This window comes from Hemitrygon akajei, chromosome 16, assembly GCF_048418815.1.
Source record: "Hemitrygon akajei chromosome 16, sHemAka1.3, whole genome shotgun sequence".
Lineage (NCBI taxonomy): Eukaryota > Metazoa > Chordata > Chondrichthyes > Myliobatiformes > Dasyatidae > Hemitrygon > Hemitrygon akajei.
The window spans coordinates 53458799-53472265 of record NC_133139.1 but is presented as its reverse complement, the minus strand read 5'-3'; the positions used below and the strand labels follow the sequence as shown (position 1 = coordinate 53472265).

Sequence of the window (13467 nt, the reverse complement as noted above, 5' to 3'; positions counted from 1 at the left end):
CGAAGAAAAATATGAACTGACCTGTGATAACCTGGTTATGAATGAACTAGGTAAGCCAGTGCTCCATTCCTGGAGGTGAAAAGGCTAAGGAATAATTGGGTGGAAACATTTAAAAAAGGATAAATGGCAGGCAACAAATATCATGTAGTAGAGAAGTATGGTACAAGTGGACAAAATGATTATTATTCCTGCATTTGAATGGCCATTTTATTGTCAAATTCTAAATTTAACAAGTGCTATGGGCATTACCCCAACTGCAAGGTATTTTAAATAGAGCAGGCACAGGGAAGGAAATTAGATTTGAGATTTTAAGGATAGAGCTGTCATGATGAGCAATGCAGGGTCAATCATATTTTAAATCACTCACATGGTCCCATTCGCATAGACTGCATCCCCTCCTTCCACATATTGAACTTGTGATGGATAAACATGTTGAACAGACTGCACCTGCTGGACCTGAAAACAAATAGAAATATTAACTAAGCTTAGAATTGAGTTTCACAGTCTTCTCAAGCTAAAGTAATTTTCAGGTGAAGCTGATTTTAGGCATCTTTTTCTTCCTATCCTTTTCATGCAATTCCCACAAGAGATCCAGATCACACCTGAAGAATAAAGAGTCATAGGACATATAATAATCTCGTCCCCTCAAAATTCATTTAGATTTAGATAACCAGAGAGTTATTATTAAACCAGTCAGACAAAACCTTATACCACTAAGCAACTTAAAATCATATCTTATTTCTGCACTAAAGGTCCTGGAAAAGAACCACAAGTTAGTATGAAGACTAAGCTAATTAGATTTGGTCACGCCAATAGTCACCTGTAGGTCGATAGCCCTTTCTTACCTGCTGTAAGCTCTGAACCTGAAGCTGCTCTACCTGGCCTCCTTTCTGAGCAGAGCCTGTTGCCTGGACCACCATCTGCTGTGGGCAACAAAGATCAAAAGTAAGCTATAATCTTCTTAAAATTATTTGTAGATGATACAAGTAAAACGTCATTTAGTTGCAAGATTAAAGGGGGTTTATTTTTTGTCTTTGGCAACGACTCATCCCAATCAAACACTGGGATTCTGTGGTGTGACTGATTTGCATTACAATTGGTCCAGCACATCTGCTCTATTGAATTCACATGCAACACAGCTGAAATGGATTTCCTGCTTCCTAAATGGAACTTCAATCAACTTCCTCCGTCTCCATACTAGCCGCACCTTTTTCAAGACAAAAACACAGAACATACCATGGAGTATTCTATCAATTTTCATATCCAGCATTTTACAACTTCCTCTGGTATGCTATATACCCACTATTTCACAAGAAACATTCAGATTTCTAGCTTCAAATCAATACTTAGTAAAATTAAGTTCAGTTGCTTTCGTGTATTCAGAGGATCAAGTTTAGACAAATATCTCAGTACAGTATACCAAATGTTTTTTTTAAAATCCACATTAAGGAGGTACTTTGATTCTGCACTTGTTCTGAAGTCAGAAAGCCTCTTTGCACTTCTATTATACCAGCCTGTCAATAGTACAGATTCAAATCTGCTTTCAAATCTGCTTTCAAATCTGCTTTCAAATCTCATTTAGCAATTCTGGCTATGTAACACAGAATCCCAAGACCATTCTTTACTGAATCAATTCACAAGTGAGAAAGTGCTCTGAAACTTTAAGTAACATTTCAAATCCAATTTAATGCGAGTTTTGCAAGGTTAGAATGTTAAACATCTCAACATTTACCCTAAGCCACAAATACACTTAACCCAACTCAAGAGTTAAAGTTTTGACTGTATGATTATGACCATTAGAAATGAAGTTGCGTACATCCATAATTGATTTCCAAATGCAGAGGGAAAAATTATGTAAAAGCCCAATTCTCTGAAATGACTACATGTTCAAACCTACAAATCTTTATGCTTAGTTTGTGATATACAATAACACTTTCCTCCAAAAGAAAAGGATTCATATCTTAAAATGTCACAAGCTGTAATTTATCTTGAATTAAACATATGAAAGAGTGTACTGTACACAACCATAAGGAAGTGGTAGTTAGCATCATGTCAAGGGTTGCCTGGAACTTGCGGTACTTGCAAATGAAGAAATCTGGTTGTACATAGTGAAGAATAACACAATGCCGAACAGCACAGGTCTCTAAAAGCCAAAAAAACTGCACACGCTTGGAAATCTGAGATAGCAACAAAATATACTGAAAATACACAGCAGCAACTGCAGAAAAAAGTTAGTCATGTCAATAAGCTTCCATCAGAACTGAAAAAGTTAGAAATCAAAGAAGTTTGACATTACAGAGAAGGGAAAAGGATGGAGAGCACAAATGATCAATCGTAGAATTTCTCTTGATCTGCAATGGTGATAGAAGTTCTAGCTGCCCTGAGTAATTTTCCATCCCTTTACCATTATGGATATCCACAGCTTACTGGTCTAACAATGTCCAGCACGAGTCTGTGAAAAAGAACCCTTTCTTCAAGCAGACTTATTAGTCTTCAGGAATCAATTCTGAATTCAACAACTTCAGAGAAGTAACCTACAGTTGGCTCTCCTTACCCGCGGGGGACTGGTTCCAGGGACCCCTTGTGAATACCAAAAAACGTGTATGCTCAAGTCCCTTATTTAACCTGTCTCAGTGCGGGTGGACTCTAGGACCTGGGGGAGCTCTGGACCCGCCGCCCGCGGCTGCTGCTGAATCTGCAGTGTTTCTGTTCTGTTGACAGAAGACGATCACGACTGAAAATAATGTGGAAATAATAAAGTGATCGGAAAGAGGTGAAACGCCATCAGTCATTGGAAAGGCGTTAGGCTAGTCGGTCAATGATCGGAACAATTTTAAAGGATAAAGTGAGAGTAATGGAGCATGTGAAAGGCCCTGCCCCAATGAAAGCTACAATTATTACTAAGCAACGCAGTGGATGAATTATTGAAATATATATGTTTTTTAAGTGTTTTGTATGCATAGAAAGGTAAAATACATACTATATACTAAGACAAACGTTTGACGCTAAATAATACCAGATGTACCTGTTCTGACTTAAGTACAAATCAGACTTAAAAACTGCCTGTACTTTAAATCATCTCTAGATTACTTATAATACCTAATACAATGTAAATGCTTTGTAAATAGTTTTTATACTGTATTGTTAGGGAATAGCGACAAAAAAAAATCTGTACATGCTCAAACAGCGAGTGCTGGAGAGAGAACTTCCGGGTTTTCCCGATCCGCGGTTGGTTGAATCCACACATACAGAACCCGTGGATAAGGATGGCCAACTGTATTCATTTTATGTCAGAACTGACTGGTCTGATAAGAAGTCAATTCTCTATAGCATTAATGCAGCTCTTCTCCCTCCACATATGCGGCCTGATCTGCTAGGCAATTCCGGAGTTCTCTATTATTTCCTATCTCAAGCAACCAATATTATTCTGTAAATGTTGGACATAGACACATGGAAAATCTACAGCACAATACAGGCCCTTCAGTCCACAATGCTGTGACGAACATAGCCCTCTATTTTTCTAAGCTCCATGTACCCATCCAGGAATCTCTTAAAAGACCCTATTGTAACTGCCTCCACCACCGTCACCAGCAACCCAATTTCACACACTCGCCACTCTCTGCGTAAAAAACTTACCCCTGACATCTCCTCTGTGCCTACTTCCAAGCACCTTAAAACTGTGCCCTCTCTTATTAGCCATTTCAGCACTGGGCAAAAGCCTTTGGCTATCCACATGATCAATGCCTCTCATCATATTATACATCTCTATCAGGTCATCTCTCGTATTCCACCACTCCAAGGAGAAAAGGCCGAGTTCATTCAAGCTATTCTTATAAGGCATGCTCCCCAATCTAGGCAACATCCTTGTAAATCTCCTCTGCACCCTTTCTATGGCTTCCACATCCTTCCTGTAGTGAGGCGACCAGAATTGAGCACAGTACTCCAAGTGGGGTCTGACCAGGGTCCTATATAGCTCTAACCCAGAAACTTGAAATTGCTCACTCTCTCCTCTTCAGATCCCTCTGTTGGTGTGTGTTTCCTCATCTTACCCTTTCTAAAGCCTACATTCAGTTTTTTGGTCTTACTGACAATGAGTGCAAGGTTGTTGCTACGACACCACTCCAGCTGGTACATCTTGCTCTTGTACACCCTCTTGACACCATCTAAAATTCAGCCTACAATGGTGATATCGTCAGTATGGATGGCATTTGAGCTCTGTCTAGCTGCACATTCATGGGCGCAGAGAAAGTAGAGCAGCGGGCAAAGCACACATCCCTGATCCCAGGGGAAAAGACAAGGTGAAATCTAAGCAGTTCAGAATGATTCCCTATCCAAAAGCAAAGGGAGCCTGAGCATGACACACATTTTCTGGCTTAAATGGTCTACCCTCATGAGTGGTGGCTGGTAAGGAATGATCTAACTTAGAGATTGGGACTTCCCTCTGTCAGGCTACACCCAGATCTAAAAAATTACCCGTGGAGCTGCAGTCTAAAAAAAATACCTGAAGGGCCAGTTCCTTGTCAACCCCAGCCAATAAAGAGAGCAAATGTACCCCAGAGGTCATAGGACTAGGAGGTAACTTCGTAACTCTCTCTCTCCCCAGAGGTCATAGACATAGCAACATTTCTTCTATTTCTCCTCTTCACACTCATCTCCTATTAATATCTCGTCTAGATGAGGGAAAGTTAATCAGCAAGTTTTCTCCACCATTTCATGACGGAAACCGTCACCTTTTGTGTCATTTAGTCTCCCTTGGAATTGATCCCATTAACAGACATTAACTATGCTCTCTTCACCCCTCTTCCTGTGCAGAAATTAAAGCAAGATTGACTTCTAATTTCTCTAGTTCTGGTAAACAGTCATCAACCTGAAACTTCAGAGTTGCTTCTTTCCTCCAAATATGCTGACTGACCACCTGAGTATTCGCACCGTTTTAACATAGTAAACAAAACTGTATGCAATTGTACACACACCTCAAGGACTGCAGCACTTCAAGGCAGCCACTCAGCATCACCTTCTCAGAGGCAATTCGAAACAGGCAATTATATGCTGACTCGGCTGTGAAGCCCGCATTTCATAAAACATAGAACACTAAAGCAGAGTACAAGCCCCTCAGCGCACATGTATTGACCTTTTCACCCTTCACGGTAGGCTTATTCAGAAAGTCAGAAGCATGGGATCCAGGGAAGTTTGGCCAGGTGGATTCAGAATTGGCTTGCCTGCAAAAGGCAGAGGGTCATGGTGGAGGGAGTACACTCAGATTGGAGGGTTGTGACTAGTGGTGTCCAACAAGGATCTGTTCTGGGACCTCTACTTTTTGTGATTTTTATTAACGCCTGGATGTGGGGGTAGAAGGGTGGGTTGGCAAGTTTACAGACGACACAAAGGTTGGTGGTGTTGTAGATAGTGTAGAGGATTGTCGAAGATTGCAGAGAGACATTGATAGGATGCAGAAGTGGGCTGAGAAGTGGCAGATGGAGTTCACCCGGAGAAGTGTGAGGTGGTACACTTTGGAAGGACAAACTCCAAGGCAGAGTACAAAGTAAATGGCAGGATACTTGGTAGTGTGGAGGAGCAGAGGGATCTGGGGGTACATGTCCACAGATCCCTGAAAGTTGCCTCACAGGTAGATAGGGTAGTTAAGAAAGCTTTCATAAGTCGAGGGATAGAGTTTAAGAGACGTGATGTAATGATGCAGCTCTATAAAACTCTAGTTAGGCCACACTTGGAGTACTGTGTCCAGTTCTGGTCGCCTCACTATAGGAAGGATGTGGAAGCATTGGAAAGGGTACAGAGGAGATTTACCAGGATGCTGCCTGATTTAGAGAGTACGGATTATGATCAGAGATTAAGGGAGCTAGAGCTTTACTTTTTGGAGAGTAGGATGAGAGGAGACATGATAGAGGTGTACAAGATATTAAGAGGAATAGACAGAGTGGACAGCCAGTGCTCTTCCCCAGGGCACCACTGCTCAGTACAAGAGGACATGGCTTTAAGGTAAAGGGAAGGAAGTTCAAGGGGGATATTAGAGGAAGGTTTTTCACTCAGAGAGTGGTTGGTGCGTGGAATGCACTGCCTGAGTCAGTGGTGGAGGCAGATACACTAGTGAAGTTTAAGAGCCTACTGGACAGGTATATGGAGGAATTTAAGGTGGGGGGTTATATGGGAGACAGGGTTTGAGGGTCGGCACAATACTGTGGGCCGAAGGGCCTGTAATGTGCTGTACTATTCTATGTTCTATGTTCCAACCCTTCCCTCTTACATTTTTCTATCATCCATGTGCCTATCCAAGAGTTTATTAAATGTCCTTAATGCATCTGCATCCACCACCACCCCTGACAAGGCATTCCATGCACTGTATAAAGAACTTGCCTCTGACAACACCCCCCCCCCCCCCCAAACTTTCCTACAATCACCTCAAAATGATGGTCCCTGGCATTAGCTATTTCAATCCTGGATAAAGTCAATCTGCTCAATCTATGCCTATTGTTATTTTGTACACCTCTATCAAGTCACCTTTCATCTTCTTACATTCTAAAGAAAAATGCCCCAGCTCACTCAACCTATCTTCAAGACATGTTCTCTAATCCAAGCAGCATACTGGTAAATCTTCTCTGCATCCTTTCTAAAGTTTTCTACATCATTTCTATGATGAGGTGACTAGAATTGAGCATAATATTCCAAATGTGGTGTAATCAGGGTTTTATAGAGCTGCAACATTACCTCATAGCTCTTGAACTCAATCCCCCGACTAACACGCCTTCACACATCATACACCTTCTTAACCATCCTGTCAATTTGATGCAGCACCTTTGAGGGATTTAATGCCTTGGATAATTGTTTCTTTTTAAATAAAAATGAGTTATTGAAAATATTTATCCTTGGATAATTATCTTAAACAAATCAAGCTGTTTCAACTACAGCTGTATACATTTCTAGGGAGGACATCATAAAGGGATCAGCTACTGATTCAGTGTGGGTGTAAATTAGAAACAGGAAGGATGCAATCACTATTAGAGTATTGTTTACCCACATCCCCAATAACAAAGGCATAGATTCCTCAAAGTTGATAGGGTGGTTAAAGCAGCATATGGTGTATTGACCTTCATTAGTTGTGGGATTGAGTTCAATCCCATTACTGTGAGCTAATGTTGCAGCTCTAAAAAAAAATCCTTATTAGACCACACTTGGAGCATCACGTTCCGTTCTGGTCATCTCATTATAGGAATAATGTGGAACCTTTAGAGAGGTCACATAAGAGATTTACCAGGATGCTGCCTGGATTAGAGAGCATGTCCTATCAGGATAGGCTGAGTGAGCTAGGGCTTTTCTCTTTGGAGAGCAGGATGAGAGGCGACTTGATAGATCTGTACAATAAGAGGTATGGATAGAGTGGACAGCCAGAGACCTTTACCCAGGTTGGAAATGGTTTAAAATAACGGGGCATAATTTTAAAGTGTTTGGAGCAAAGGACAGCTTGCATGTCAGAGGTTTTTTTTTTAAAACTATGCACAGAGCAATAGGTACATGGATCATATTGCCAGGGTTAAAGGTAGATATAGATAGAGCTAGATATATTAGAGACATATTAGTGTCTTAGATAGGCACATAGATAATAGGCAATGGAGGGCTATGTGGGATGGAAGAGTTATATTGATCTTAGATTAGGTTAAAGGGTCAAGGTCCTGTGCTGTCCTATGTTCCGTTTTATGTTCTAAGATTACAGGAGATGAAGATGGAAGCATTTTCAATGCTGAAAATGGAAACGGGTATATTACAGACGAATGGGGTTAATGCAGACAGGCAAAACTGGCCACATGGATGAGTTGGGCTGAAACAGGCAGCACCATAAGACCATAAGATATAGAAGCAGAATTAGGCATTTGGCCCATTGAGTCTGCTCTTGCATTTCATCGTGGCTGATCCATTCTTCCCCTCAACCTTAATCTCCTTCCTTCCTATCTCCCCCCTCACATCCCTTCACACCTTGACCAATCAATAATCTATCAACCTCTGCCTTAAACATACATAATGATGGCCTCCATAGCTGCTTGTGGCAAAGATTCACCACTCTCTGGCTAAAGAAATTCCTCATCTCCGTTCTAAAAGGATGCCCCTTTGAGGCTGTTGACCTCTGGTCTCAGACATACCCATCATAGGAAACATCCTCTCCACATCCACTATCAAGGCCGTTCACTATTAAATAGGCTTCAATGAGGTCACCCCTCAGTCTTCTGAATTCCAGTGAATACAGGCCCAGACCCATCAAATGCTCTTCATATGACAAGCCATTCAATCCCAGAATCATTTCTGTGAACCTCTTTTACACCCTCTCCTGTTTCAGCACATCCTTTCTAAGATAACGGGCCCCAAACCTGCAATATTCCAAGCGAGGCCTCACCAATGTTTTCTAAAGTTTCAACATTACATTATATATTTTATATTCTATAAAATTATATATTCTAGCTTTTATATTCTAGTCCTCTTGAAATTAATGCTAACATTGCATTTGCCTTCCTCACCACAGACTCAGTCTGCAAATTAACCTATAGGGAATTCTGCACAAAGACTCCCAAACAAGCACGATTCCATTCCTTCTATAATTAGCTTACATAGAATGTATCATAGATTAAAGGAGGAATCCTGATCAGTTAGGGAAGTGGATTTCAATAATAAGTGGATTTCAATGTGGGATGATGCATTTTGACAAGTCACACCAATGTAGCCCTTGCACTACAACTGGTGGGCACTGGGGATTATAATGGCATAGAGGGACCTAGGACCACAAGTGCATCTTCATTGAAAGCAGCGCCACAGGTAGACAAGGTTGGTAAAGGTGCTGAGTATGCTGGTCTTCATCACACTGCGCAACAAGAATAGAAGCTGGGATATTATGACTCAGTTGTACAAGGTGAGAGGGAAAAGATTTAAAAGGGACCCAAGTGAGATGTTAAAAGATTAATTTGTCCTGCTGACATACAGGAAATTAGATGCTTTTAGGTGATTAAGTAGATTTCGTCTCGTACTATCACTGTTGCCAGGCATGTGACTGTGGGGGTAGCTAAAAATTGTATCTTGCATACGTGACTGACTGTGGTGTAAAACCCTAAAAAAGGGATGACAAGTCCCTTGCTCAGGGAGCATCGCTTGACAGGGTTCTGCCAGCATTGTGAAGTCTGTTAAGCAATCCTCCAAAAAGCTTGTACTTGCTTAAATAAAGAATCGTGGCTATCCACAGAAGTTGGCGTATTGCATTTGTATCAAGTGTGTAAGAATCTCAAGAAAACAAACCGACGTGACATATGGTGACAAGAATGGGATTCCAACATATACGGAGCTCCTAGGCAGACTGAATAAGTGATCGCCTGTGTGAAGGTGACGTGAGACAGATAGGCCCACAAGGTAAGATTTACCTTGATCTCTCTCATTAACCTATCACTCAGTCGACCCCTCGTCCCTAGAACTCTGTAGTGACGGAATCCCTGGGATACCTTACGCATTTGTACGCCGCCGGATTCTTCTCAGGGAGGTTAGAGTTTTCAGATCTGTAAGATTTCGGAAAAGTTAGAGTCCTCCGATAGTGGGGTTCAAGTCCCTGAAAATAAGGTTAATTACAGTGTCCGTCTCAACCACCCTGCCTTAGACCGGTTGTTAAGAGGGGAAATCCCCCACGCGAAGGTCAGGACCCTGAAATGGGTCTGGAGAGCAAAGACACTGGGCTAGTATATAGAGATAAGTTAAGAAGTTGATACTTTAAGAATGGGACAGATGCTTGATAAGCAGGGTGTCAGAACCCCTTTGTATTGGTTATGTCGGGATAACCCCAAAGATGAGGGACGGTTCAGACGCTTGTCCGAATGCCTAAATAAAAAATTGAGAAATGAAATTTGGCCAATAGGGGGAACTTGGGACGTAGATAAATGTATAAAAGCAGGAGAGGCAATTTGGAAACGTAATACAGGGACTAAATGGAAAACTTTAATATCCACGTGGAGAAAGACTGCTGAGGAAATAATTAATAAATCTAAGCAGGCCAGCTGGGAAAATAACGCACGTCAGAGAGGGGTTAGTTCACATGATCATGAGGGAAACCCAGAGCCTTGAGAGGTGTTGAAGCAGCAGTGTGAGGATTACGATATGAATAGAGAAAAATAGGAAAGATTGAGAAAAGAGAGACAAAATAAGGAATCAGAATTGAAATGCCAAGCCGAACTACCGTACAGAAATAAAATGGAGGTACCTCCTGATATGTCTGGTCTGCCAATGCTGTTCCAAAATAATGACACTGATGATCAGGAAGAGGATTGGTAAAATCCACCTAGAAATTAGTTCAGGATCTCAGGCAGATCAACAAAATAGTCCAGCCTTTACACCCGGCTGCATCGAACCCTGCGACTATTTCCTGCCGACGCCTGTGTTTTCACCCTGAATGACTTACAGCATGCCTTCTTTGCTATCCCTCTGATAGGAGAATCCTAATATTTGTTCGCCTTTACCTCCAAGAGCTAGCAGTACACTTGAACATGCCTCCCTCAAGGACTTGTCCATTCGCCCACTTTATTCTCCCAGGTACTGACCCGGCAGCTTAGGGAGCTTTGGCTCCTGGATGGCTCTACCATCGTCCAATATGTTGATGACTTGCTCCTAGCCAGCCTTTCGGAACCTGCTAACATTGCAGATACCAACCGTCTCCTGAACGCTCTCCACTCTTCGGCGTATGTCATACTGGCCGCCAACGTTAAGCACACCCAGCACCAAGTCGAATTCCTGGGAACTTTGTTCAGTGCTTCTGACAGACAATTGACCCTGGAATGTATCGCACCCATGGACCAAGGAGATGGTGGTGGACTTTAGGAGATCTAGGCCTCATATGGAGCCAGTGATCATTAATGGAGAATGTGTGGAGCAGGTTAAGACCTACAAGTATCTGGGAGTACAGTTAGACGAGAAGCTAGACTGGACTGCCAACACAGATGCCTTGTGCAGGAAGGCACAGAGTCGAATGTACTTCCTAAGAAGGTTGGCGTCATTCAATGTCTGTAGTGAGATGCTGAAGATGTTCTATAGGTCCGTTGTGGAGAGCGCCCTCTTCTTTGTGGTGGCGTGTTGGGGAGGAAGCATTAAGAAGAGGGACGCCTCACGTCTTAATAAGCTGGTAAGGAAGGCGGGCTCTGTCGTGGGCAAAGTACTGGAGAGTTTAACATCGGTAGCTGAGCGAAGGGCGCTGAGTAGGCTACGGTCAATTATGGATAACTCTGAACATCCTCTACATAGCACCATCCAGAGACAGAGAAGCAGTTTCAGCGACAGGTTACTATCGATGCAATGCTCCTCAGACAGGATGAAGAGGTCAATACTCCCCAATGCCATTAGGCTTTACAATTCTACCGCCAGGACTTATTAATGCTTTTTGAGATAGTGATTTAGATGCATGCCATATTTTTTTTTACTGAGTTAAGTATTGTATGTAATTAGTTTTGCTACAACAAGTGTATGGGACATTGGAAAAAAGTTGAATTTCCCCATGGGGATGAATAAAGTATCTATCTATCTATCTATCTATCATTCTGGCAACCCCTTTGCCCACAAGCCCCAAGCAAATGCATGCCTTCTTAGGTTCAGTTAACTACTACCAACAGTGGCTCCCTAACGAAACACTACTCAGCAAACAGTTAACCCCTTTCCTCAAGCAAGGCCCCAAAGACCTTCACCCTATCAGATGAGCAACAGTCAGCCTTCACTGAATTAAAAATGGCCCTTGCCAGTGCCCCGGCACTCAAAAGACCTTTGTATGACAGGCCTTTCCAGTTGTATGCCAGTATCCTAGAGGACTGCTGGTTTGACACAAGCCCATGGGGATCGCAAGAGACCAGTAGCCTACTACTCGACTCGCCTTGACCCTGTAGCCATGGGCCTCCCACTCTGCTCACAAATTCTCCCCGCTATCTACTCCCTCGTAACTGCCGCTTCCAATATTACTCTCCTACAACCCCTGACTGTCTATTCCTCACATGCTAATGTAGCCCTCTTGACTTCCCATCAGACCCAACATCTTACACAGGCACACCTGAGTTGTTATGAGGTAGCTCTCCTCAATAACTCCCTTCTGACCTTCTCCTACTGTTCAACTGTGAACCCCACGACCTTCCTGAGTAGCCCATCAAAAGAGCTCCCGGTACCCCCCCCACGATTGCCTTTTACACAATGACTTCTTAACCTCCCCTCGACCTGACCTTTCAGACGCCCCATTACCCACACCCGATCTTACCCTCTTTGTGGACGGTAGCTCTTTGATATCACCTTTAGGAGTTTACCTTTCAGGATGCGCAATTGTGAACCACACAACCACCCTAGAATCAGCCTCCTTCGGTCCTCCAACATCTGCTCAAAAAGCAGACCTCTTTGCTCTAACATGAGCCTGCATCCTGGCTACAGGAAAAAATCAGTAAGCATATACACGGACTCACGAGACGCCTTTGGCGTGGCCCATGACTTCGGCCAGTTATGGTCACAACACGGATTTCTGACATCCTCAGGGACACCTATTCAGAACTCACTATATGTCCAAAACCTCCTCAAAGCCATCCTCCTCCCCAAGCAATTGGCCATAATCACATGTGCTGCCCATGTAATGGACAATACAGACGTCAGTAATGGCAATGCCAGAGCTGACCAAGCTGCCAAAGACGCTGCAACAGCTCGCAATTCTATTGTGTCCTCTATGAACCGGCAGGCACTAAATTGTTCACCTGCATCGAAAGCAACAAACATAGGCCTCATATGGAGCCAGTGATCATTAATGGAGAATGTGTGGAGCAGGTTAAGACCTACAAGTATCTGGGAGTGCAGTTAGACGAGAAGCTAGACTGGATTGCCAACACAGATGCCTTGTGCAGGAAGGCACAGAGTCGACTGTACTTCCTTAGAAGGTTGGCGTCATTCAATGTTTGTAGTGAGATACTGAAGATGTTCTATAGGTCAGTTGTGGAGAGCGCCCTCTTCTTTGTGGTGGCGTGTTGGGGAGGAAGCATTAAGAAGAGGGACGCCTCACGTCTTAATAAGCTGGTAAGGAAGGCGGGCTCTGTCGTGGGCACAGAACTGGAGAGTATGACATCGGTAGCAGAGCGAAGGGCGCTGAGTAGGCTACGGTCAATCATGGAAAACCCTGAACATCCTCTGCATAGCACCATCCAGAGACAGAGAAGCAGCTTCAGCGGCAGGTTGCTATCGATGCAATGCTCCTCAGACAGGATGAAGAGATCATTACTCCCCAATGCCATTCGGCTTTACAATTCAACCGCCGGGGGTAAGATATGTTAAAGTGCCAGGGTTAGGACTGAGCTTAAGTACCATTCAATGTATTTTATTTTAAGTATTTTATTTTATGTATGTATTTTAAGTATTGTATGTAATTAGTTTTGCTACAATAAATGTATGGGACATTGGAAAAATGTTGAATTTCCCCAT

The 13467-nt window shown here is 42.9% G+C and overlaps 1 protein-coding gene across 4 annotated transcripts in view; it reads right to left on the bottom strand.

Moving 5' to 3' along the window:
- The window catches only part of rfx2 (regulatory factor X, 2 (influences HLA class II expression)), a 221080-nt gene that overhangs the window by 135160 nt on the left and 72453 nt on the right, over positions 1-13467 (bottom strand). For 3 of the 4 annotated variants that reach the window (XM_073068886.1, XM_073068887.1, XM_073068888.1), the window contains 2 exons: positions 846-923; positions 368-456 (listed from right to left, as the gene is read on the bottom strand). In XM_073068886.1, coding sequence (XP_072924987.1) covers positions 368-456; positions 846-923 — 167 coding nt within the window. The remainder of the gene's footprint in view (positions 1-367; positions 457-845; positions 924-13467) is intronic. The other variant, XM_073068890.1, reaches the window with a different exon arrangement.